Raw genomic sequence first — 26,205 nt, 5'->3', positions numbered from 1 at the left:
AAAGTTTAAACCTTAAAGTTTTAAACCTTAAAGTTAAACCTTAAAGTTTAAACCTTAAAGTTTAAACCTTTAAAGTTTAAACCTATTTAACAAAGTTAAACCTTAAAGTTTAAACCTTAAAGTTTAAACCTTAAAGTTAAACCTTAAAGTTTAAACCTTAAGTTTAAACCCTTAAAGTTTAAACCTTAAAGTTTAAACCTTAAAGTTTTTAAACCTTAAAGTTTAACCTTAAAGTTTAAACCTTAAAGTTTAAACCTTAAAGTTTAAAAACCTTAAAGTTTAAACCTTAAAGTTTAAACCTTAAAGTTTAAACCTTAAAGTTTAAACTTAAAGTTTAAACCTTAAAGTTTAAACCTTAAAGTTTAAACCTTAAAGTTTAAACCTTAAGTTTAAACCTTAAAGTTTAACCTTAAAGTTTAAACCTTAAAGTTTAAACCTTAAAGTTTAAACCTTAAGTTTAACCTAAAGTTTAAACCTTAAAGTTTAAACCTTAAAGTTTAAACCTTAAAGTTTAAACCTTAAAGTTTAAACCTTAAAGTTTAAACCTTAAAGTTTAAACCTTAAAGTTTAAACCTTAAAGTTTAAACCTTAAAGTTTAAACCTTAAAGTTTAAACCTTAAAGTTTAAACCTTAAAGTTTAAACCTTAAAGTTTAAACTTAAAGTTTAAACCTTAAGTTTAAACCTTAAAGTTTAAACCTTAAAGTTTAAACCTTAAAGTTTAAACCTTAAAGTTTAAACCTTAAAGTTTAAACCTTAAAGTTTAAACCTTAAAGTTTAAACCTTAAAGTTTAAACCTTAAAGTTTAAACCTTAAAGTTTAAACCTTAAAGTTTAAACCTTAAAGTTTAAACCTTAAAGTTTAAACCTTAAAGTTTAAACCTTAAAGTTTAAACCTTAAAGTTTAACCTTAAAGTTTAAACCTTAAAGTTTAAACCTTAAAGTTTAAACCTTAACGTTTAAACCTTAAAGTTTTAAACCTTAAAGTTTAAACCTTAAAGTTTAAACCTTAAAGTTTAAACCTTAAAGTTTAACCTTAAAGTTTAAACCTTAAAGTTTAAACCTTAAAGTTTAAACCTTAAAGTTTAAACCTTAAAGTTTAAACCTTAAAGTTTAAACCTTAAAGTTTAAACCTTAAAGTTTAAACCTTAAAGTTTAAACCTTAAGTTTAAACCTTAAAGTTTAAACCTTAAAGTTTAAACCTTAAAGTTTAAACCTTAAAGTTTAAACCTTAAAGTTTAAACCTTAAAGTTTAAACCTTAAAGTTTAAACCTTAAAGTTTAAACCTTAAAGTTTAAACCTTAAAGTTTAACCTTAAAGTTTAAACCTTAAAGTTTAAACCTTAAAGTTTTAAACCTTAAAGTTTAACCTTAAAGTTTAACCTTAAAGTTTAAACCTTAAGTTAAACCTTAAAGTTTAAACCTTAAAGTTTAAACCTTAAAGTTTAAACCTTAAAGTTTAAACCTTAAAGTTTAAACCTTAAAGTTTAACCTTAAAGTTTAAACCTTAAAGTTTAAACCTTAAAGTTTAAACCTTAAAGTTTAAACCTTAAAGTTTAAACCTTAAAGTTTAAACCTTAAAGTTTAAACCTTAAAGTTTAAACCTTAAAGTTTAAACCTTACAGTTTAACTTAAAGTTTAACCTTAAAGTTTAAACCTTAAGTTTAAACCTTAAAGTTTAAACCTAAAGTTTAAACCTTAAAGTTTAAACCTTAAAGTTTAAACCTTAAAGTTTAAACCTTAAGTTTAAACCTAAAGTTTAACCTTAAGTTTAAACCTTAAAGTTTAAACCTTAAAGTTTAAACCTTAAAGTTTAAACCTTAAAGTTTAAACCTTAAAGTTTAAACCTTAAAGTTTTAAACCTAAAGTTTAAACCTTAAAGTTTAAACCTTAAAGTTTAAACCTTAAAGTTTAAACCTTAAAGTTTAAACCTTAAAGTTTAAACCTTAAAGTTTAACCCTTAAAGTTTAAACCTTAAAGTTTAAACCTTAAAGTTTAAACCTTAAAGTTTAAACCTTAAAGTTTAAAACCTTAAAGTTTAAACCTTAAAGTTTAAACCTTAAAGTTTAAACCTTAAAGTTTAAACCCTTAAAGTTTAACCTTAAAGTTTAAACCTTAAAGTTTAAACCTTAAAGTTTAAACCTTAAAGTTAGGTTTTGCACAGCAGTACTATTCCTTAAAAAATAGTAAAGTACATTTATATTTTTCAGCATTGAAGGGTTTAAATGTGCACACTTGTTAAAACTACAAGATATTCACTTTAAGAAAAGTTGTATGAACCTATACTCCAATTTTCTCACCACCATGAGCTCACATTTTAGAACTGTAACTTAAGGGGCCATGTACAAATATATGTGGAACGTAACCTCCTATCACCCGGCATCCACATGAGGTCATTTTACTGCCACATGTTAGTTGTAGACTAGAAAACATTACAGGGGACAGCCAAAATGGGTGATTGCAGAAGCCAAAGTTCCCATGGAAGCATCTGATCCAAACAGTATTCTGGTAAAAAAAAAAAAAAGGTAGTGGCACAGGGTTAGCATGCCACTACTTGCATAATTACCTAACCCTGCAAGAAGACACCTCACAAAGACGTCAAACTGAAATAAGTGACCATCTCACAACCCAGTATTGTCCATATATACAACTCCAAGATGGGTGTAATTGACCTTATGAGTTGCTACCACACAAGTGGCAAAAAATGGAAATTGAGGGTACTAATTAAGGATCTTGCTATAGCCAATAGCTGGCTGTTGTACTGCAAAGACCAATGTGTGACACACAAAGAAGAGCATCATGCTTTTCTGCATGGAAGCTGCCAAAATGGTCTTGGGCCTCACATGGGCTTGTGAGGCTATAGAAGATTGGACTGCATTCAAGACTCCCGAGTCACCTTTCCCACGTGCTATCCGTTAACACTGCAAGGTTAACATGCAGCATGCTCTGCATTGATTGATTCTCTGCTGGTCTGGTTTGTGTAGAGTACTGGGAGTCTGCTTGGTGGGGCACCGACTCACCTTTATCAAGCTAGCCAAAATGAACTGCGCACCAGATTGGTATGGCTCCCCGTGTCATAACGCTAACCAGGAGGATGAGCATTAGCAGTCATACCAAGTCATCATCACCCAGCCATTGTCCCAAGGAAGAAGAACCTGGACCAGCTGCTGCTTTCCAGATCTCTAGACACTTGCTGGGGTTCAAACCATCATCCCTGAAACGAAACCAAAGAGCCATTCTAGTGCCATCATACACCGCAAGACCTCTAGAATGCTCCGTTGTAACTCCATGACCACATTAATAGGTAAGGGTACTTACCCAAAGCAGCCAGCAGGTGGTTTTTCTTTTTCAAGCTCGCAGCAGGCAACAGTTCAACAATAAACACCCTATTCTGACTCATGGTGCTGATTTTCTACAAGTTTCCAAATTCATTCTAAGTCATCTAGTTTGATAGAGGAGTTCATTTTGATGAAAACAGTATATGGTTTGTTAGGGGTTGCAGCAAAAACAGCTGAACTAGAAGCTAAAATATGAAGCCCCACCATGCAATGCATTCTGGGTTTTTTAAAGTCCATTTCTGATGTTCAGAACCGTGATAATACACATTTCTGGCACCTAGCAGGAGCTCAACAATGAAATCAGAAGCTGAGCTGTGATTTCTGTCTTCAAAACAGAGTTTGAAGACAAATAAAACAAAATAAAACTTGGTTAAAATATCAGACTTTTAAAACCAAATTCAAGCCCCTTCAGAGAAGCATTAAGATAAAACTCCATCATCCAACAGTTATCACTGAGATGACTTTTTAAAGCTGAGCTGAGTTCATTCCAATAACATGAGTTTATTGGAATGAACTCATGTTTATTCCAATAAACATGAATGAACATGAGTTCATCTGTTCCTTTTTACTCCTTAAAAAGTAAAAGGAGAGAAAATCTGTTTAAACATATTTACTTTTAAGGCCAATTCCTGGTGAGCCGAGCAGCATTGAGGCATTGAGGCTCCTTCATTCAACAGAAACTCAGACGAGGTTTTAAAGCTCAGCTGATTTATTTAAAAGATTGAGCTAAAAAAGCAAATCAAAATGTAGTGAAACCTGGTTGAGGTAAGAGGCCACTGAAGTTAGGGTTAAGTCCCAGCGCGATAAGACGTTCCTAGCCAGACTTTGACTAGGTCGAAAAATGAACGGGAGTCTATGGCAGCTACATGAAAGGAATGGGCTAGGACCACCAAACATGGCGGGGACCTGCAGAGGGTTGGAGGGAGAATACGAATCAAGTTTGGTCAAATGAGCACTTCTTTTTGTACTTCACCAATTTTCCATTCTGTGCTCCACCCAGGTCCGTTTAACAGTTTCAGGACCTGACCAGCACCCCTCAGCATCATTTGCTTGAGAAATAATGAGATTTGGAACCTATTGGAACTTCTTCATCGTGCTTGAACAACCAGAGACTGTCAGGATCTGCGGCTTCAGCAGTTCCTCTGGTTTCCTTCTAGGTGGCGTTCGAGAGCTCGCCCGCGTATTCACACACCCTCTCCACAGGTGTGTTTCGGCACACCTGTGGATCATCAGCGGGAGCATATTAGGAGCGGGTTCCCGGCACTTCGTCGCCAGAGTGTTGTCGCCTTTGTGGTACATCTGGTCCTGAGATCTCTAGAAAGATATCCAGTCTGTTTCGCACGCTTACCTGTCCTGTACCTTTCTGTGATTCCTAGGCTCCCTGTTGTCTGGACACTCCATGCGAAGTACGGGATTTGCAGTTCCATCCGCTGAGCTCCCTGACGAGTTACGCCCACCTACCAGCTGTTCGATCACACCGGTCCGCTCCTGATCAGACGCTCCTGCATTACACACCAATTGTCTTTTGTAAATAAATCTTTAATCTGATCTCCTGAGAGAGTCTTTGCATGTGGGTTCGGAGAGTTCAAAACAACATGACAGAGACCAGATGAAGAACCAGACAGGTCCAACTGATGACTTTAGGAGCAACTGTCGTGGCCATTTATGCTAAGGTTTTGTAGTTTATCATTTCTACCAATTTTGTTTTGTTCTTTGGGTAGTTGGAATATATTTAAGTTAATTTAGAATCAAAATTTGTCATTAATTTTTATATTTGGAATTGTTTAATTTACGTTGTTAATTGTTAGACCCTCCCACCAATTTAAGTAATTAATTAAGAACACACCGGGTGCTGGGTGGATTGTTTGGTGGATGTCTGGTGTGGACGGGAGGTTTGGTAGAATGATTTTTTTTTTTTGAACACTTGTTTACACCTTCAAACATTAAATTGAGATTATTTTTCATTTCAACTAAGTTACAAGACCTTTATTTCTACTTTTGCAATAAATGAATCGAGTCAAAGTGCGTACAAATCCCAAACCGCCTGTTACCACCCACAGCCTTTATTGGAGTTTTTATTTTTTGCTTTTTTGGAACGAAAGGCTGCGACAAGCAACTTTATTTCAGATGTATGGTGCATCAGAACCAACTCCTCCTGGTACCAGGTAACAACTGAGCCGGGCCGGGTGGGATCACAGCTTTCATGGTTGCACAGAAAGAAGGAAAGAAAAGGAATATTTAATAGCTGAAGCAAAAAGAGCAACAGCTCTTTAAACCTTAAAGTTTAAACTAAGGGTACCTAGGTTGAGGGAGAGACTCTCCTCTCAGGCAAAAAGTGTGAGAAGAAGACGCAGAATGTACAAGACAAGTTTATTTATTATATGTGTACACAATCAGCTGCATAAAAAATACACAAAGATTTTTTAAAAACTTTATTTGGTCGTTAAACACCCAGCAACCCACATTACATTAGAAGAATTATGAAAATCAAACATGAACCAATCAGCACATTATCCCAGTGATTCTCTGAGGTTTGAATAAATCAGTAAAATCACAGTAAAGAGCCCGAAGTTCTCTAGAAAACTCAAAACATGAAATATGGAGTTAAAAAAGTAAAAACCAAAACAAACTGAGAGAAATTAAAGCTGAGAATCAATGATGACGTAAAACTTCAAGATTTAGCTTTTACAATGAACATAAAATATATAAAATCTTTATTTTCCAGGTTCCACATGTTTCTGAAAACTGCTCTAAGATCAGAGTTTCTGTAGGACATCCAGTTCTAAACTGGTTAAACTGGTTTCTCTGATGGAAGCTGAAGTTTCGCTGCAGTTTCCAGTGAAGCATCTTTTTATCTGTGGAGCTTTGAGGAACATTTTCATGTCAGCAGAAGGACGAAGCAGCAGAGAAAAGAGGTTTGAAGTGTCTTTCATGGCTTCAAAGCTGAACTGAAAATGATTCCCATGTTTCCATTCTCAGACCATTTCTGGTTCCAGGATGAAAATGAATCAGAGAGAAAAAAGATCAACTTTCCAGTTGAATCCAGTTCAGATCAAAACTCCACGAAGCCTCTAAATGGAGCCCAGTTTGAATTGGATCTTTATTGATCCAAAGAGACAAACAATAAATGACAGACACGAGAAAATAAACGGGAGGAAAACCTTGGAGGTCAGAGGTCATCATCATGATCCAGTCAGAGTCTCTTTAGACTCAAACTGCTGCAGCTTCAACCTCTGAGGATCAGCAGGACACTGAGACCATTCTCTACTTCACAGAGATCAGAACCTGCAGAGAGAAGAAGGAAGGAGAGAGCAGATCAGTGAGTGTTTCCAGCCTCTCTCCAGCAGCAGTCAGTGACGCAGCACATCCAGTAGATGGTTTCCAGGCTGCAGTCAGACTGATCTCAGAGCTGTGACCAGGATGAACCCGATCAGTTGTTTCCTGTTGAGCTGAGAGAGCAAACAGATCTGAGATCAGATCTGCTGCTGCCACAGTTTGATGGATGAGGACCACTGTCTCTAGACATGTTGGACGGCTGGAGTCCAGCTGGACTTCCTGGAGACATGGACACAGCAACAACACTCATCTTCACACCAACACAAACGCAGGAACACAGCAAGCTGCTGCTCCTCTGATTGGCTGATTGCTGTCTCTGTGTCCAATCAGGAAGCCTGAACCATTCTCCTCCCACTGAGAAGCTGCAGCTTTAAGAGAGTTTGTAGAAATCTGCTGTCAGAGTTTGTTGGTTCTGATCAGGAGGAAACCAGAACCACAGCTCCATGAAGCCAGCAGCTTGGTTCTGAAGGAGAACCGGGCCACACACACACGCACACCCACGCCTACACACACACACACGCACACACACGCACACACACCCCCACACACACAGGAAATACGTGGTTTCTCAAGGATGCACTGTGGCTTTACGAGACCACATGACGCTGATAATACCGTAAATTACATAAATTAATATTATTGTTTCTATATTAAGCAATATATACCTATTAAAAAATCAGCTTTTTACCACGATTTCATATTAAATCTCTTAAATAAGCATTGCTGTTATTTACTAAGCAAAGACAAAGAAAAAAAAGGAAAAGTTACAAAAAAATACAGTAAAGTCATATTCAATAAAACAGAATATTGAAAAAGTTAATTTAGATATTTCAGGATCAGGATAAAACAATAACAAATTTTGCTGGACGATTAATTGTCCCAGAAATTATTGCGATAAACGATATTATTGATGTTTTGAGACCATCTTCAAAGAATATGATGGTAATGGCATAATATTTCAAGAACACTCTCAAAGATCAATAAACTTTAAATTCTATTGAAGATTTGACAGTGGAACTGGAAAACATTTTAAATATCCAAAATAACTAGAAAAATAAACAAAACAGAAAAGATAAATAAAATGATTTATGAAGTTTCTGTAAACAAAATCTTCAACAAAAAAAAGGGCTAGCTTTTCCAAATCATCAGACTGAAGACTTTTGTCATTCAGCTTAAGGAGAGAGAGAAAAAAAGAAAAATTATAAATACAAATTCAAATTATTAAGCTCATTTTATTTTACTATGCGATTAATTGATTTATTGCTTAATGCGACAGGCCTATTTATTTTGTTATTTATAATGATTTTTCCTTTTACAGCTAATGCAAACAATACATTTGACATTAGAATATGACATTATATAATAATAATAATAATAATAATAATAATAATAATAATAATAATTTAGTTTTATCTGACAAAATGCACTTTCCATTGCAGCTTAATGCATGGCTTAAGCTGCAATGAAAAATTTCCAGCTGAGTAAACCATAACAGATGAGACTGTCAGAAAGATATTTGTTATTTGATATTTATAAGTTGTTTCCATTTGGAGGAAACAAAAGCAAGTTTGTTAAATAACGTTATTACTGATGAAGGTGATTCAGCAAGCTAACTAAGCAAAGACAGAAAGTTATAAACTATGACATGGTACTTTAGGAAAATAGTACATTTAAGTGGAAATTTTTACCTTATAGAATTGTATAAATCTAGAAATTGTATAATATTTTCTTTCTTGTTTCACAATCCGCTGAGAAACTATTCTGGAGAGAGCCTGAGGTTTCCTATATAACCACACCATACAGCTATATGACATTTACAATATGTCACTGAGCAATATTATAATTATAGCCCATGATGGGACTGCTCAGTGGTTAGCAGTGGTCAAGTGTAAACTAAAACATACAGGCATGCAGATGCTTCCACAAACAAGGAGCTGGAGGCTGAATTCATCAGCAAGAGATTTTAGAATCACATCTGGGGCCAATACTTTAAATACTGGCCCCATTATTTATATTATAAATTTGATGAGCTTGCTTTTAAGAGTCTTTGAGCCACTGCTAAAATTACCGATCATATGATTGGGCAATGCTGTAAATTAAAAGTACAATCTGAAATCTGCCTAATTCAGCACCATGGTCAGCTCACTGCAGCCCAGAGGATGCTCCATAATCCAGCTTTCTAACTGCAGTTGTAAGACTAATTTCATGAACATTAAACAAATAAACAATACTGGGAAATTCCCAACTTTTTGCACAAGAATACCTTTTGCTATTTTACAAACAAATATACAGTATTTGTGCCTATATTTAATTCGTCAGCTTTAATTAAATTAAGGCTAACATTTAGAGAAAACCACAAAGTGAAACTAGCTTTTCTAAATATAGACATTGAAGATGCCTATAAATGGCTTACCGAAAATAATACATATTCTAATTTGTTGATTTGTTCTTGGCAAGTTTGGCTCTTTACGTTAATCCAAACCACAAAACTTACTCAAGCTTCAGAAATATATCAACAAAACGCTCTTTACCTGTTTCAACTCAACTGACTTTCTTAAAATCACGTCTATTCTTCACATTGTTAAGCTAATTCTGTCAATTAACAAAATAAAAGCTGTGTCAGATGCAAAGGGCTTTTATTTTGAACGGCTCGTTGTGGAGTTCCGGATGTACTGCTGCTAGCTGCTAGCTTTCCTTCTAGTCACGGGGATATTCTGGTAAGAAAAAATTTATATTATTCCGTTTGTGTTAGCGATATTTAAAGGTTGTGTTGATGTAGATGTGAACATTTGGTGAGTTGCAGTTATTGCGTCGCACGTCCTGCATTCAGAGAGCAAAAAAGGAATTAGGTCATTCTTTAGAGAAAGGTTTCATTGGAGACAGCAGTGTAATGTAAACCTTGCACTGCCTGCTGTCTTTTTCTCTGTCCTTCTTTCTCTGTTTAATGTATGCATTTTTATTTTTTTTTGTACATGGTAACTGTTTATCGTTTTTACCTAAATAATGGCTTTAACGTTAGAAAATTCACTTGTTCTTAATTTGCAAATGTGCGTAAGTGTGGTTTACTTACGGTTTGTTGAATGCAAAGGTTTGTTCTGGCACAGCCAGTATAACCGGTGTTACCACTGTGACGAAAACAAAATTTCTTCATCTTTGAAATGTACTAGTCTGTACATGTGCATCTCTCTTTATTAAACTTTTTTTATTTTTATTTTTTTAAAGCATTTCAAAAAGGAAAACTAATATATGGATTTATATGGAGGACAGACCCTGCCAAAATTATCAAAAAAAAAGTAAAAATGCCATAAAAAAATTACTTGATAATGTAGTTAATGTGCTCAATAGTGTATAAGAAATAAGAACTTTTCCATTCTTTGTGATTATACAGTAACATAAATTGATATTTGTATATCATTTTCAACAGTATTAGTTTAACATATTACTTTTTTATTTTATTTTTAATCTGTCAATCTTAGTTTTATTAGATTTGATTTTTTAATTTCATTACTTGTTTTTTCTAATTTTTTCATGTTCGGATGTGACGTTTATGTTATACATTAATTTTCTCCTGTAGATTTTTCCTCTAGCCATTTAATTTTTTGCCTCCTGTTTTCTCATTTGTCTGTTTATTTACAGATTTATTTCTATTTTCTTTGTGTTCTCTTTTGTTTTTCACTTCTGACTCTTTAGATGCAAAATAACAGTAGGAGAAGGAGGCTGCAGGGGGTCCTGGTGGGTGGGAATTCAGAGCTAGCTTCTCTCCTATTGGTCAACATAAAGATCCAATCTCTGTTAGGAGGAATGGGCCAAAATTGCAGCTAACTATTGTGAGAAAGAAACACAAAACGTTTAGCCCAAGCCATTTAGTTCAAAGTCAATGCTACCTAAAGCTAATTGTATGTAAACACCTAATTTTGAAGACATTAATAAATATTCTCTCTCTCATTATTGTGGGATTTACCAATAATAATAATTTTGCTAATTGAAACTGATCTAAAACAAGGGCAATTTGCACTGATTCAACTTTAGAGAGTGAGGAAAAAAAGATGTATGTGTGTGTGTTTTTATTCGGTGTAAATCTGAATAACACATTTGAGATTTGCAATGTATTTTTCCAGGGGACTGCCATGTTGCCAGTCGTGGTGGTCCATGGGGGGGCGGGTCACATCCCCAAAGAGCGCTCAGACCTGTCCACCTCAGGAGTGTGCTCTGCAGTGAGGTCAGCGTATGCACTCCTGCAGGGAGGGGGCAGCAGTATGGATGCTGTGGTGGAGGCTGTTCTGCTACTGGAGAATAATCCATCTTTCAATGCAGGTATTGTAAAAATGAGATGGCCACCTAAAACTAGCTCCTGCTATGCAGGATTTTTAAAAATATATCTATGCAGCAAAAAGCTGTGCAGTGGACACTTTCAGCTTTGGATATTGTGGTGAGAATTCTCATTGTCTGTAGATTATTAGAGCTGAATCAAGTTTAAATAATGACTTGTGTTCTGATGTTCTGCTGCTAAGAATATTAAAGCTTAAAAAAGCAGTTTTGTACATTATTAAAAATATCAAGGTGAGAGATTATAGTAATTGTTGGATTGCAGAGTCTTGTTTCTACTAATACAGAGCTATCTTAAGCTTGATATATTTTTTAAGGATGTGGCTCAGTACTGAATATGAAGGGGGAGGTGGAGATGGATGCCCTCGTGATGGACGGGAAAACTCTGAGCAGCGGCGCCGTGTCTGCCGTCCGCAACATAGCTAACCCAATCCAGCTGGCCAGACTTGTCATGGACAAGGTGATACCATCTGGAGGCTTTTGTTTATTTTAAATAGACAATTATAAAACTGTTCAAAGTGATTCTGAAACTCATTTTGAAAAGAAAAACATAGAAGGTAGCAGTATAGTTGCAGAAATGTTTGGACTCTCCTAAAAGTGTTCAGGAAACATTGACTGTGAATGTATGTCACCAGTGCGACCTTTGATCCCTCCTTCAGACCAGCCATGCCTGTCTGACGGCGGAGGGTGCCAGTCAGTTTGCTCGCTCTATGGGCGTTCCCGAAGTTCCTCAGGAGTCCCTCATCACAGAGTATTCCCGCATGCGCTGGAAAAAAAACCTGGCCCCAGATGCCAACCCTGTGGAGTGCCAAATGTAAAACTCAACACTAAGTAACTTCTTCCAGATTTCATTAAAGATTCAATGCAAAAACACAAAATCTTAAATAGTTTTGGTCTCATTTCTAGTTAAAATATCTTAGTGCACTTGAAATAAGACAAAACTAACTTAAAAGTATTTTTTTAGCAAGATATAGAGGCTTGTTTTAAGTAAATGATTTCTTAATTTTAACGAAGAAGTACTTGTTACATTGGCAGATTATTTCGCTTGTTACAAGACATTTTCCCTTGTTTATAAGTTAATTTATTTGCTAATGGAACAAGTATTTTTCATCAATATTAAGGAAGTATTTACTTTAAACAAGTCTCTATGTTTTGCTGGAAAGGTACTTTTGAGTTAAGTGTGTCTTACTTCAAATTTACTAAGATATTTGCTTTAGAAAGAAGACCAAAAATACTTAGTAAGATTTTGTGTTTTTGCCGTGTAGTAGTAATTGAGATAAATGATGTTGTCTTTTTGTTTATCTTTAGTGAAACTCACAAATAGTCACCCAACTAAAATAAGGAAGAGGTCTCTTTTTTGTTTTTTGCCAAAAGTGATTATTTTTATTTTTTTTACATTATTTTTATTTACATTTTTTGGTTGTAGGAACCATCCATACATTTTTTATGTTTTTAATAACAGTAGAAATATGAGGCACACTCATATAGCCCAAGTTTGTATGGGTTCCAATTACATGTAAATATGATCCAAACATTTAGATCAGAAACAAATAACCTAACAATTCAAGTGATATTTTTTTTGCCTAAAATATCTATATGGAAGAGGTGGCAAAAAAATCACGTGTGCTTTTATTTAAGGAATGTTGTTTTTCACCACATTTTGTAGCACTTCCTAACCTGTGCTTGTCGCATGTCATGACAAAGTAGGATAATCAGAAACATCTGCTGCTCTTAATCTTTGCCATCATGACAATAATGATGATTAATGAATAGTAGCACTAATACAGAAGTTGGAGCAGATTGTACTCCATGAAAAATGTCTCTTTACACTTCATTTTAAGAATCTAAGCTAAAAAAAAAGGACAAAATGATTCTGAAATTATATATAGAAAGCTTTTTTCCATATTTGATGTTAATCTAAATTAATCTCTGCTGACCCGTTTCCTCGTTTAGGGGGAAGATGGGGACGGTTGGAGCGGTGGCAGTCGACACCGACGGCAACGTAGCGTGTGCGACTTCCACCGGAGGAATGCTGAACAAGATGGAAGGCCGAGTGGGCGACACCCCGTGCATCGGTCAGTCCTCACACCTGCAGCTGATGATGAGGTGACCCGGTTTTGGCCAAGCTTCAGCTGTGAGGCAGATGCACAAACATTCGACTCCAGAATACTTTGAGGAGTTTGTGGTTCGCTTCATTACTGCAGAGTTCTGTAGATACAAAACCTCATATCACTGGCCTTGCGTTAACACACCTTTAGAGGTTATGAAGTATGAATGGTATAATATGATAGTTGGCACTTGGAGAGAGAACGTTAAGCAATAACTAAATGCATCTTTTGTTCTTCCTCTCGTAAAACAATAAATGAAGTCAGCTCAGAAGTTTTTATAGCTGACTGTTCCTCTTTCTCAAGACCCTGTTAAACTTTAACCAGCAGATCTAGACTATTGTTCTATAGGATTAGTTGGTAAACAAAGCAGAGTCACAGTTCAGCATGTTAAAACATGTCCTGTAACCTCACACTTATAGAAAAAAAGACACCCCATCTTTCATTTCCTAAACAGAATTACATATTACACTTTTCATTACGTTAGAAGCAAATGGCTCCAACAGTTCAATAGACTTTTGACTAAACAAAGGGTAAATATGAGCCTTAAACATGCGCCCATGTTGTTGTGATGTTTGTTTCAGGCAGTGGAGGCTATGCTGACAATATGTCAGGAGCCGTATCGACTACGGGCCACGGAGAGGCCATCATGAAGGTCACGCTGGCGAGACACATCCTGTTCCACATGGAGCAAGGTAACCCTCACATCCACTCTGAACAGGGAGCCTGTTCAAATAAATCAGTTCTGAATGGATGAACTGGGATTTGTGCACTGTGAAAAACGCAACAATTAATTAAACTATATTAACAGACTTCATGTCTATAGTTAAAATTAAAAACACAAACATGCAAAACAAAACAAGGAATATAAAAACATCTTTAAAATACAAAATCATAAAATGAAACATGCTTTAAAGGATAGAAATACCAACATCTACAAACATATGAGTGGCTCTTCCTCCTCTTAGCATACAATGATTCTCATCACATTCAACATGCAGCTTCTTCATGCTATGTTATTTGCAAGATGCCCAGAGGGGGGCAGTATGTAACAGTGTGCAATAAACTATAAAGCTGCAGAATGTAACTTTTATAAAAATGCTTTTCTGCATATTTGTTAAAATTGTCACTATGTTTTGATAGTGTAATATGAGACAAAATGTGAGAAAATTCTCCCAGAAACAACCAATCAGGTACAAGAGGAGGGTCTTCGCGCTGTCAATCACCCTTGTGTATGTGCTGTTAAGCGGAAGCCTTCCTGTTCCACTAAAACAAAAACCAGACTAGAGAAAACTAAGTGTGCGTTTAGCTCTGACTGGTGGAAGTGAACCACAGGATTGTCGTATTTTATGTAACACTCTGTTCTCTCTGCCCAGGCCAGTCAGCTGAGGCTGCCAGTGATCTGGGTCTGGCCCATATGAAGTCCAGAGTCGGGGGACTTGGAGGGGTCGTGACCGTGGACCCGCAGGGCAATTGGGCCGCTCGTTTCTCCAGCCGCCAAATGGCGTGGGCCGCGGCGCAGAAAGACACGCTGCACTACGGTCTGTACACGGGAGAACACTTCACCCAAATCATCGAGGATCATCGAGCCTGACACCAGGCCCAGTTTGTGTCAGTAGAGCTATAAACTAAGATAATACAGCTGAAGGTGGGCTTCAGGTAACCAAATAATGATTGATTTGGTTTAATGTTGATGTTTAAAATCAAATAGAAGACAAAAAGAGCAACAAAATTAATTAGTTTAATCATAAAAAAAACAATCAACTGTGCACATATCTGAGCCAATCCAAGGAAAAGCAAGAAATTTCCAGAAACGCTAATGACACTCTGATTCTTTGTAATAATCATTTGAAAAGTCATTGCAGTGTTTCTGTTGTTAGAGAAACTAGAGCAAAATGATCAAATACACATCAGATATATAACTTGCTGCTCAGCTTTTAAGCTTCTCAGGAAACACTTCCTGAGAAGTGTTTTACAATATTTAATTTTTTACAAACTACTGGCCAGTTTTATGAACACTGAACACTTTCTGATGATCTGCACAAAGTGTGTTTTTCTGTTCACATCAGTACTGGTGAGCAGCAGCTCATCATTTGCTGACTGTTGGTGAAGGAAAACCAAACCAAAAAGGTATTTACTGCAACATGAGTGACATTTTTGTCTTAATTTAGATGATTATAGTTTACCACAACTGAGTTTCTCAGATTGAAGTATTAAAAAGAGCCAATAAAACCATTTTTGTCAGATTGTTGGTGGTACATCTCACCAACAGACTCATTTTTCTTCTTGGGCTTTTAATTTAAGTTAATAGACAAGTCTATTAACTTGTCTATAATCCAAGTTAATAGACAAACACCTGAAATATATTGCACTGTCTGTAATTAATCTTTATTATTTGTAAATTTCACTTTTTGAACTTAATCACTCAAATAAATTAGTTTTCTGTCATATTCTGATTTATAGAGAAGCTCTTATAAGCCAGCATGTGTTAATCTGTTATGAACGCCATTTATGTACGTATTATTCTGATGAGTAGTGTTGACCTGTCTGATCCACTAGGTGGTGCTGTTTCCTCATACAGACAAAATGCAAAACTTGAGCTTTCCTTTTCTTTAACTGAACTACTTCTAGGCTTGCGTTGTGTAATTGGTTGTAATTTTTTTAGATATTTTATAGAGTACTTTATAATATTTACTTTAATTGTGCAATACCAGCCTTAATGTATTTTGTGTCATTTTCTATAATAATTGTTATAATCTGTTTGATTTGATAAAGAATGTCTCGTTCATATATCAATTCATTCCTGTGTGCAATTGCGTTGTACAATAAAAACAAGGCTGCTTGCAGCTTTAATTTACATTATAATGGGATTTACCAGAAAATCTACACTCTCGTCTTTTCAGGAAGTCTTAATTTTTGTGCCATGCTTTCGGCCAGCTTCCATCCTCTTAAATCAGCAATGAAAAATTATAAATACACACTACGTGTTGGAAAACTGTGTTTTGGTGACTGACTTTTATTTCTGTCAGGCGGATGTGACAAAAGTTGGAAAAAGACCGATTCTGTTGGCGTTTAAAATAACACAAAACAGCGTAAAAAGACCTCGTTTATTTAATTATTTTTACAATTTTGTAAACAATAGCTGCCGATTAAACTAAATGTTACAAGCTTGACATGATTAACTGAGTTGTTTTTACCGAGATGCGCCGTGAGAATGGTCAGATCCGCCTCTCCGGCTGCAATGCGCGCTCCCGACACAGGGAAACAGATTTTCGCACAAGACCTTTGTACTGTTGCTAGCTGTACAAAGGTCAATAGTGCTTCTAGTCACGGGGATATTCTGGTAAGAAAAAATCTATATTATTCCATTTGTGTTAGCGATATTTAAAGGTTGTGTTGTAGATGTGAACATTTGGTGAGTTGCAGTTATTGCGTTGCACGTCCTGCATTCAGAGAGCAAAAAAAGGAATTAGGTCAGTCTTTAGACCAGTGGTTCTTAACCTGGGTTCGATGGAACCCCAGGGGTTCGATGAGTCGGTCTCAGGGGTTCGGCGGAGCCTCTGCCGCGGAGGTAAAGACACACTTGTGTAAAGTCGTGATGACAGGCCCCGCTTGGCCATCGCTTGCTGCAGAGGATCATGTTACATTGCTCGGCCAATCAGTGCTGCGGGGAATTTAGTGCGCGCAGTATCAGCGGCTGTCGTAGTTGTACTTCGCGTGGTTTCTCTTTTAATATTTTAATCCATACTGTCGTGCTTTTAGTTTCCGGTGTGATAGAGGCATGTGAGTAGGTGAAGATACTTGACAAGAAAGAGGGGTCTCTTGCATGAACTTTACTTCTTCCAGCAACAGATGAGTTACAACAGTAACTAAGTTGTTCTCACATAAGAACTGTGTGGCTTCTGGCCTCTAGCTCTGGCACAGACAGCTCTTAGCTATGTCCGGGCTGTGAGAACCATAACCATCAACAACATTAACAACGGATCTCGCGATGCTAGCCTTTTCTCTCGAGTTGCGTTGCATTCACTGATCTAACTTAGGCTCGGAAAACTAAAATAAAAAATACAAGACCCAGCTTAAGGTCTAATAAAGTTTAACCTTCTTGACAATACTAAATATGTCGAGCAAAAAAAGAAGAAAATGAACAGACTTTGCTCTGAAGATGCACTTGCCAAGGTGAAGCCACGCCTCTCTGAACTGGTCTCCCAAAGACAAACAGCAGAAGTCACACTGATTTGCAGGTATGTCATTTGTGCAATACTTTATTCTGGCCCCAAAAAAGTATTTTGTGGATTCAAAATGACAAAAAACAAACTAACTAAATTTAAAATAAAAAAAATTAAGAAAATGTTTTAATCCTGTGAAAAAATCCACATTTATTTTTAATTAGTAAAATAGTAAAAAAAAAAAAATATTTTTGGGGGCTGAAATTCTTTTATGGGGCCGAAATATTTTTTGGGGGCCAGAATAAAGTAACACTGTAACTTGCTGTGAGTTCATGGTTTTGTTCTTTGAGCAAAGTAACGTTCATGCACGGCTCATTTTGTGCACCAGCAAAAAAACATATACATATGTCTTGAATTTGGAAAAAAAAATTATTTTATTTATCACTAAAGAAGCGTTCGGTGAATGCGCATATGAAACTGATGGGTTCGGTACCTCAAAAAAGGTTAAGAGCCACTGCTTTAGAGTAAGGTTTCATTGGAGACAGCAGTGTAATGTAAACCTTGCACTGCCTGCTGTCTTTTTCTCTGTGTCCTTCTTTCCCTGTTTTATGTATGCATTTTAATTTTTTTACATGGTAACTGTTTATCGTTTTTACCTAAATAATGGCTTTAACGTTAGAAAATTCACTTGTTTTAATTTGCAAATGTGCGTAAGTGTGGTTTACTTACGGTTTGTTGAATGCAAAGGCTTGTTCTGGCACAGCCAGTATAACCGGTGTTACCACTGTGACGAAAACAAAATTTCTTCATCTTTGAAATGTACTAGTCTGTACATGTGCATCTCTCTTTATTAAACTTTTTTTATTTTTATTTTTTTAAAGCATTTCAAAAAGGAAAACTAATATATGGATTTATATGGAGGACAGACCCTGCCAAAATTATCAAAAAAAGTAAAAATGCCATAAAAAAATTACTTGATAATGTAGTTAATGTGCTCAATAGTGTATAAGAAATATGAACTTTTCCATTTTTTGTGATTATACAGTAACGTAAATTGATATTTGCATATCATTTTCAACAGTATTAGTTTAACATATTACTTTTTTATTTTATTTTTAATCTGTCAATCTTAGTTTTATTAGATTTGATTTTTTAATTTCATTACTTGTTTTTTCTAATTTTTTCATGTTCGCATGTGACTTTTATGTTATACATTAATTTTCTCCTGTAGATTTTTCCTCTAGCCATTTAAGTTTTTGCCTCCTGTTTTCTCATTTGTCTGTTTATTTACAGATTTATTTCTATTTTCTTTGTGTTCTCTTTTGTTTTTCACTTCTGACTCTTTAGATGCAAAATAACAGTAGGAGAAGGAGGCTGCAGGGGGTCCTGGTGGGTGGGAATTCAGAGCTAGCTTCTCTCCTATTGGTCAACATAAAGATCCAATCTCTGTTAGGAGGAATGGGCCAAAATTGCAGCTAACTATTGTGAGAAAGAAACACAAAACGTGTAGCCCAAGCCATTTAGTTCAAAGCCAATGCTACCTAAAGCTAATTGTATGTAAACACCTAATTTTGAAGACATTAATAAATATTCTCTCTCTCATTATTGTGGGATTTACCAATAATAATAATTTTGCTAATTGAAACTGATCTAAAACAAGGGCAATTTTTCACTGATTCAACTTTAGAGAGTGAGGAAAAAAAGATGTATGTGTGTGTGTTTTTATTCGGTGTAAATCTGAATAACACATTTGAGATTTGCAATGTATTTTTCCAGGGGACTGCCATGTTGCCAGTCGTGGTGGTCCATGGGGGGGCGGTTCACATCCCCAAAGAGCGCTCAGACCTGTCCACCTCAGGAGTGTGCTCTGCAGTGAGGTCAGCGTATGCACTCCTGCAGGGAGGGGGCAGCAGTATGGATGCTGTGGTGGAGGCTGTTCTGCTACTGGAGAATAATCCATCTTTCAGTGCAGGTATTGTAAAAATGAGATGGCCACCTAAAACTAGCTCCTGCTATGCAGGATTTTAAAAAATATATCTATGTAGCAAACAGCTGTGCGGTGGACACATTCAGCTTTGGATATTGTGGTGAGAATTCTCATTGTCTGTAGATTATTAGAGCTAAATCAAGTTTAAATAATGACTTGTGTTCTCATTTTCTGCTAAGAATATTAATTATTATCCAGGCCCTGGAGGGCCTGGATAACTTGGAGTTTCAGGGTTTTTAGAATATGACAAGATCGTCGTCTGCTGATGCACGTGGCGCTATACACCTAGCACGTCGTTGCATTCGCCTGAGGCTTACAGGAAGATATTGCGGACGGCCTCTTATTTAAAAAAAATACAACTCCATCTCTGCGTTTCTTTTTCTTGAGCTGTTCATGAACTTTTGTGTTCCTCAAATTGTTTTCTTCAATATTCTGAGAGTTTTCAGTAGGACAGCTTTTGAGAGTTTATGGAGTGTGACGCATTAATCTATAGTTGATGACCGAAAACCATTCTCTGTTCCAATCTTTTATAATAGTCTCTGGGGAAACTTGGTATATTTTCATAACAAGGGGTTGCCTTTACATTACGATCTGTGGTGTTTCCCAGCAAAACTAGTTTTACTATTAGCTTATTGGTTGATTTAGAAAATGTTCAGTAATTTAAAATCAGTTAAGGAGTGCTTGAATATAATACAGAGTGTGGACGGTCGTTCAAAAATCGTAGAAAGTTGCGACACTTGTTGAAACGACCTCAAAACATTCAGTGTGATTTACTTTTTTTCTTTTTACACTTTGTTAAATTTTCTTGCGGAAGTATAATCCGTAGGCCCGTTCTGTGTGAACTGTATTTACTTTTCAAGTTGCTTTTAATAAACAAATGAAAAAAAAAAAAAAAGAATATTAAAGCTTAAAAAAGCAGTTTTGTGCATTATTAAAAATATCAAGGTGAGCGATTATAGTGATTGTTGAATTGTAGAGTCTCGTTTCTACTAATACAGAGCCATCTTAAGCTTGATATATTTTTTAAGGATGTGGCTCAGTGCTGAATATGAAGGGGGAGGTCGAGATGGATGCCCTCGTGATGGACGGGAAAACTCTGAGCAGCGGCGCCGTGTCTGCCGTCCGCAACGTAGCTAACCCAATCCAGCTGGCCAGACTTGTCATGGACAAGGTGATACAATCTGGAGGCTTTTGTTTATTTTAAATAGACAATTATAAAACTGTTCAAAGTGATTCTGAAACTCATTTTGAAAAGGAAAACAAAGAAGGTAGCAGTATAGTTGCAGAAATGTTTGGACTCTCCTAAAAGTGTTCAGGAAACATTGACTGTGAATGTATGTCACCAGTGCGACCTTTGATCCCTCCTTCAGACCAGCCATGCCTGTCTGACGGCGGAGGGTGCCAGTCAGTTTGCTCGCTCTATGGGCGTTCCCGAGGTTCCTCAGGAGTCCCTCATCACAGAGTATTCCCGCATGTGCTGGAAAAAAAACCTGGCCCCAGATGCCAACCCTGTGGAGTGCCAAATGTAAAACTCAACACTAAGTAACTTCTTCCGGATTTCATTAAAGATTCAATGCAAAAACACAAAATCTTAACAAATAGTTTTGGTCTCGTTTTTAGTTCAAATATCTTCGTGCACTTGAAATAAGACAAAACTAACTTAAAAGTAAATTTTTAGCAAGATATAGAGGCTTGTTTTAAGTAAATAATTTCTTAATTTTAACGAAGAAGTACTTGTTACATTGGCAGATTATTTCGCTTGTTACAAGACATTTTCCCTTGTTTATAAGTTAATTTATTTGCTAATGGAACAAGTATTCTTTCATCAATATTAAGGAAGTATTTACTTTAAACAAGTCTCTATGTTTTGCTGGAAAGGTGCTTTTGAGTTAAGTGTGTCTTACTTCAAATTTACTAAGATATTTGCTTTAGAAAGAAGACCAAAATACTTGGTAAGATTTTGTGTTTTTGCAGTGTAGTAGTAATTGAGATAAATGATGTTGTCTTTTTGTTTATCTTTAGTGAAACTCACAAATAGTCACCCAACTAAAATAAGGAACAGGTCTCTTTTTTGTTTTTTGCCAAAAGTGATTTTTTTTATTTTTTTTACATTATTTTTATTTACATTTTTTGGTTGTAGGAACCATCCATACATTTTTTATGTTTTTAATAACAGTAGAAATATGAGGCACACTCATATAGCCCAAGTTTGTATGGGTTCCAATTACATGTAAATATGATCCAAACATTTAGATCAGAAACAAATAACCTAACAATTCAAGTGATATTTTTTTTGCCTAAAATATCTATATGGAAGAGGTGGCAAAAAAATCACGTGTGCTTTTATTTAAGGAATGTTGTTTTTCACCACATTTTGTAGCACTTCCTAACCTGTGCTTGTCGCATGTCATGACAAAGTAGGATAATCAGAAACATCTGCTGCTCTTAATCTTTGCCATCATGACAATAATGATGATTAATGAATAGTAGCACTAATACAGAAGTTGGAGCAGATTGTACTCCATGAAAAATGTCTCTTTACACTTCATTTTAAGAATCTAAGCTAAAAAAAAAGGACAAAATGATTCTGAAATTATATATAGAAAGCTTTTTTCCATATTTGATGTTAATCTAAATTAATCTCTGCTGACCCGTTTCCTCGTTTAGGGGGAAGATGGGGACGGTTGGAGCGGTGGCAGTCGACACCGACGGCAACGTAGCGTGTGCGACTTCCACCGGAGGAATGCTGAACAAGATGGAAGGCCGAGTGGGCGACACCCCGTGCATCGGTCAGTCCTCACACCTGCAGCTGATGATGAGGTGACCCGGTTTTGGCCAAGCTTCAGCTGTGAGGCAGATGCACAAACATTCGACTCCAGAATACTTTGAGGAGTTTGTGGTTCGCTTCATTACTGCAGAGTTCTGTAGATACAAAACCTCATATCACTGGCCTTGCGTTAACACACCTTTAGAGGTTATGAAGTATGAATGGATGATAGTTGGCACTTGGAGAGAGAACGTTAAGCAATAACTAAATGCATCTTTTGTTCTTCCTCTTGTAAAACAATAACTGAAGTCAGCTCAGAAGTTTTTATAGCTGACTGTTCCTCTTTCTCAAGACTCTGTTAAACTTTAACCAGCAGATCTAGACTATTGTTCTATAGGATTAGTTGGTAAACAAAGCAGAGTCACAGTTCAGCATGTTAAAACATGTCCTGTAACCTCACACTTATAGAGAAAAAGACACCCCATCTTTCATTTCCTAAACAGAATTACATATTACACTTTTCATTACGTTAGAAGCAAATGGCTCCAACAGTTCAATAGACTTTTGACTAAACAAAGAGTAAATATGAGCCTTAAACATGCGCCCATGTTGTTGTGATGTTTGTTTCAGGCAGTGGAGGCTATGCTGACAATATGTCAGGAGCCGTATCGACTACGGGCCACGGAGAGGCCATCATGAAGGTCACGCTGGCGAGACACATCCTGTTCCACATGCAGCAAGGTAACCCTCACATCCACTCTGAACAGGGAGCCTGTTCAAATAAATCAGTTCTGAATGGATGAACTGGGATTTGTGCACTGTGAAAAACGCAACAATTAATTAAACTATATTAACAGACTTCATGTCTATAGTTAAAATTAAAAACACAAACATGCAAAACAAAACAAGGAATATAAAAACATCTTTAAAATACAAAATCATAAAATGAAACATGCTTTAAAGGATAGAAATACCAACATCTACAAACATCTGAGTGGCTCTTCCTCCTCTTAGCATACAATGATTCTCATCACATACAACATGCAGCTTCTTCATGCTATGTTATTTGCAAGATGCCCAGAGGGGGGCAGTATGTAACAGTGTGCAATAAACTATAAAGCTGCAGAATGTAACTTTTATAAAAATGCTTTTCTGCATATTTGTTAAAATTGTCACTATGTTTTGATAGTGTAATATGAGACAAAATGTGAGAAAATTCTCCCAGAAACAACCAATCAGGTACAAGAGGAGGGTCTTATCGCTGTCAATCACGCTTGTGTATGTGCTGTTAAGCGGAAGCCTTCCTGTTCCACTAAAACAAAAACCAGACTAGAGAAAACTAAGTGTGCGTTTAGCTCTGACTGGTGGAAGTGAACCACAGGATTGTCGTATTTTATGTAACACTCTGTTCTCTCTGCCCAGGCCAGTCAGCTGAGGCTGCCAGTGATCTGGGTCTGGCCTATATGAAGTCCAGAGTCGGGGGACTTGGAGGGGTCGTGACCGTGGACCCGCAGGGCAATTGGGCCGCTCGCTTCTCCAGCAGCCAAATGGCGTGGGCCGCGGCGCAGAAAGACACGCTGCACTACGGTCTGGACACGGGAGAACACTTCACCCAAATCATCGAGGATCATCGAGCCTGACACCAGGCCCAGTTTGTGTCAGTAGAGCTATAAACTAAGATAATACAGCTGAAGGTGGGCTTCAGGTAACCAAATAATGATTGATTTGGTTTAATGTTGATGTTTAAAATCAAATAGAAGACAAAAAGAGCAACAAAATTAATTAGTTTAATCATAAAAAAAACAATCAACTGTGCACATATCTGAGCCAATCCAAAGAAAAGCAAGAAATTTCCAGAAACGCTAATGACACTCTGTGATTCCTTGTAATAATCATTTGAAAAGTCATTGCAGTGTTTCTGTCGCTAGAGAAACTAGAGCAAAATGATCAAATACACATCAGATATATAACTCACTGCTCAGTTTTTAAGCTTCTCGGGAAACACTTCCTGAGAAGTGTTTTACGATATTTAATTTTTTACAAACTACTGGCCAGTTTTATGAACACTGAACACTTTCTGATGATCTGCACAAAGTGTGTTTTTCTGTTCACATCAGTACTGGTGAGCAGCAGCTCATCATTTGCTGACTGTTGGTGAAGAAAAACCAAACCAAAAAGGTATTTACTGCAACGTGAGTGACATTTTTGTCTTAATTTAGATGATTATAGTTTACCACAACTGAGTTTCTCAGATTGAAGTATTAAAAAGAGCCAATAAAACCATTTTTGTCAGATTGTTGGTGGTACATCTCACCAACAGACTCATTTTTCTTCTTGGGCTTTTAATTTACTGCAAGCCACAATAATCCAAGTTAATAGACATAAACACCTGAAATATATTGCACTGTCTGTAATTAATCTTTATTATTTGTAAATTTCACTTTTTGAACTTAATCACTCAAATAAATTAGTTTTCTGTCATATTCTGATTTATAGAGAAGCTCTTATAAGCCAGCATGTGTTAATCTGTTATGAACGCCATTTATGTACGTATTATTCTGATGAGTAGTGTTGACCTGTCTGATCCACTAGGTGGTGCTGTTTCCTCATGTAGACAAAATGCAAAACTTGAGCTTTCCTTTTCTTTAACTGAACTACTTCTAGGCTTGCGTTGTGTAATTGGTTGTAATTTTTTTAAATGTTTTATAGAGCACTTTATAATATTTACTTTAATTGTGCAATACCAGCCTTAATGTATTTTGTGTCATTTTCTATAATAATTGTTATAATCTGTTTGATTTGATAAAGAATGTCTCGTTCATATATCAATTCATTCCTGTGTGCAATTGCGTTGTGCAATAAAAACAATGCAGCTCAAGACTCAAATCACACTTTTTTGCTTTATTGGTAATTTTCACGTGGTTGTTGTGAACATTTCTTTGCAAAAAAAAACAACTTAGTTGAACACAAAATCCATTATAGCAGCTTATATAATGCATATGCATTAAGAGCTTTGTTTGCGCTGCCAACATATTATTAGCACAGGTAAAGCTGTGAAAAAGTTCCTCAGAAATCACTCCTTTAATGTAATTAGGGATAAAAAAAAGTAGACAAAAAAGAAAGAAGAGTCACAACTTTTTGACTTGAATATTTCCAAGTTTTCATCTAGAAAATATGTGAAAATTTCTAAACTTGTGTCTTTTCTCACAAAATTTGTACTACGTGGCTCAGAAATCTTTTGGTTTTTTGTCTAGAAAATTTCTGAGGTTACTCTGGAAATTAGATATTTTTTTTCTTGCAAATTTACGATTTTTTTCCTCATTTTTTAAAGAAAATTTCTGAGATTAATCTTAAAATTTCTCAGTTTTTTGGCTTACATTTACTGCTTTTTTTGTTAGCAAAATTCTCATGAATGTATTACCTGAATTAGCAACATCCTTCAGTCAGAGGCGTCTCCAGATTTGATGCAAGTCTGACTGCTACTGGCAGAGCTGGACAGTAAATAGTTACATTTACTCAATTATATTTACTTGATTATGTTTTTTTGAAGAAATTTACTTTAAAGAAACTGATTTGGAAAAAAAAAATCTTTTGTTTGATTTTGTTATTTTTTTTGTTACTTATATAAATTATTGTCATTTTTGTCCTTAACATACCAAAATTTCCACTTAACTTTGCATTTCTGTCTGTCTGGTTATGTAATTTTTAAATATTAAATGATTGATAATTTGATCAGTTACTCAGTACTACCATTTAATGTCACTTTGGGGTAAGGAAGTATTTTTTAATTTTATTGCAGTGCATCAAAATGACCTGAAATACAAGAAATTGCTGGTAGGGATATTGCAGTTGTAGGAAAATCCTCTAATTGAACAAGAAATTCAGCTTCAGTGGGAAAAGCTTCAAGACATTCAAGAGAATCCTGCATTGGCAGCAGAAAAACACCCAGAAGAGACTGAAACTCAGAATCATTCGGATTTTTATTTAAATCTGTAGAGAAAAGAGTCTTCATAAGTCTTATTTGGAGTCAATAATGGACTTCCTGATGTAATGGATTTGTGTGTTTTCTGTCTTTAGCTTGACAAATCTCCAGTTAGTCCAGAGTGGGATCATGTAAGCTTGGTGTAATGTTGCAGTATACAGTATTTAGTGAGGGCAGACAGTGAAGGTGTTCCTTAATAATA

The 26,205-nt window shown here is 35.9% G+C and overlaps 2 protein-coding genes and 1 long non-coding RNA gene across 4 annotated transcripts; all 3 read left to right on the top strand.

Moving 5' to 3' along the window:
- The first annotated feature begins 4,305 nt into the window (after positions 1–4,305).
- Positions 4,306–4,882, top strand: LOC116713576 (uncharacterized). The gene is made up of 2 exons (XR_004337895.1): positions 4,306–4,627; positions 4,711–4,882. It is a non-coding gene; the product is annotated as an uncharacterized LOC116713576 (long non-coding RNA).
- A 3,055-nt stretch (positions 4,883–7,937) lies between these two features.
- On the top strand, positions 7,938–15,366 carry LOC116713341 (isoaspartyl peptidase/L-asparaginase-like). The gene is given in 8 exon segments (XM_032553483.1): positions 7,938–9,346; positions 9,348–9,387; positions 10,789–10,984; positions 11,314–11,456; positions 11,656–11,810; positions 12,950–13,071; positions 13,686–13,796; positions 14,478–15,366. Coding segments are annotated over 8 exon segments (1,038 nt in total). The 5' UTR covers positions 7,938–9,293; the 3' UTR covers positions 14,696–15,366.
- An 867-nt stretch (positions 15,367–16,233) lies between these two features.
- Positions 16,234–24,938, top strand: LOC116713339 (isoaspartyl peptidase/L-asparaginase-like). 2 transcript variants are annotated; one of them, XM_032553481.1, is made up of 7 exons: positions 16,234–16,444; positions 19,044–19,239; positions 20,283–20,425; positions 20,625–20,779; positions 21,922–22,043; positions 22,652–22,762; positions 23,444–24,938. In XM_032553481.1, exons 1-7 carry the CDS (start codon positions 16,316–16,318, stop codon positions 23,659–23,661), a joined length of 1,074 nt encoding a protein of 357 aa, XP_032409372.1. In that variant the 5' UTR covers positions 16,234–16,315; the 3' UTR covers positions 23,662–24,938. The 2 variants fall into 2 exon arrangements, with proteins under 2 accessions (XP_032409372.1, XP_032409373.1); XM_032553482.1 differs by lacking the exon at positions 16,234–16,444 and adding an exon at positions 17,327–17,342.
- The last annotated feature ends 1,267 nt before the right edge of the window (positions 24,939–26,205 follow it).

Source organism: Xiphophorus hellerii, chromosome 22 (genome assembly GCF_003331165.1).
Source record: "Xiphophorus hellerii strain 12219 chromosome 22, Xiphophorus_hellerii-4.1, whole genome shotgun sequence".
Lineage (NCBI taxonomy): Eukaryota > Metazoa > Chordata > Actinopteri > Cyprinodontiformes > Poeciliidae > Xiphophorus > Xiphophorus hellerii.
The sequence above is the reverse complement of the archived record's forward strand: the minus strand, read 5'-3'. Positions and strand labels throughout refer to the sequence as shown.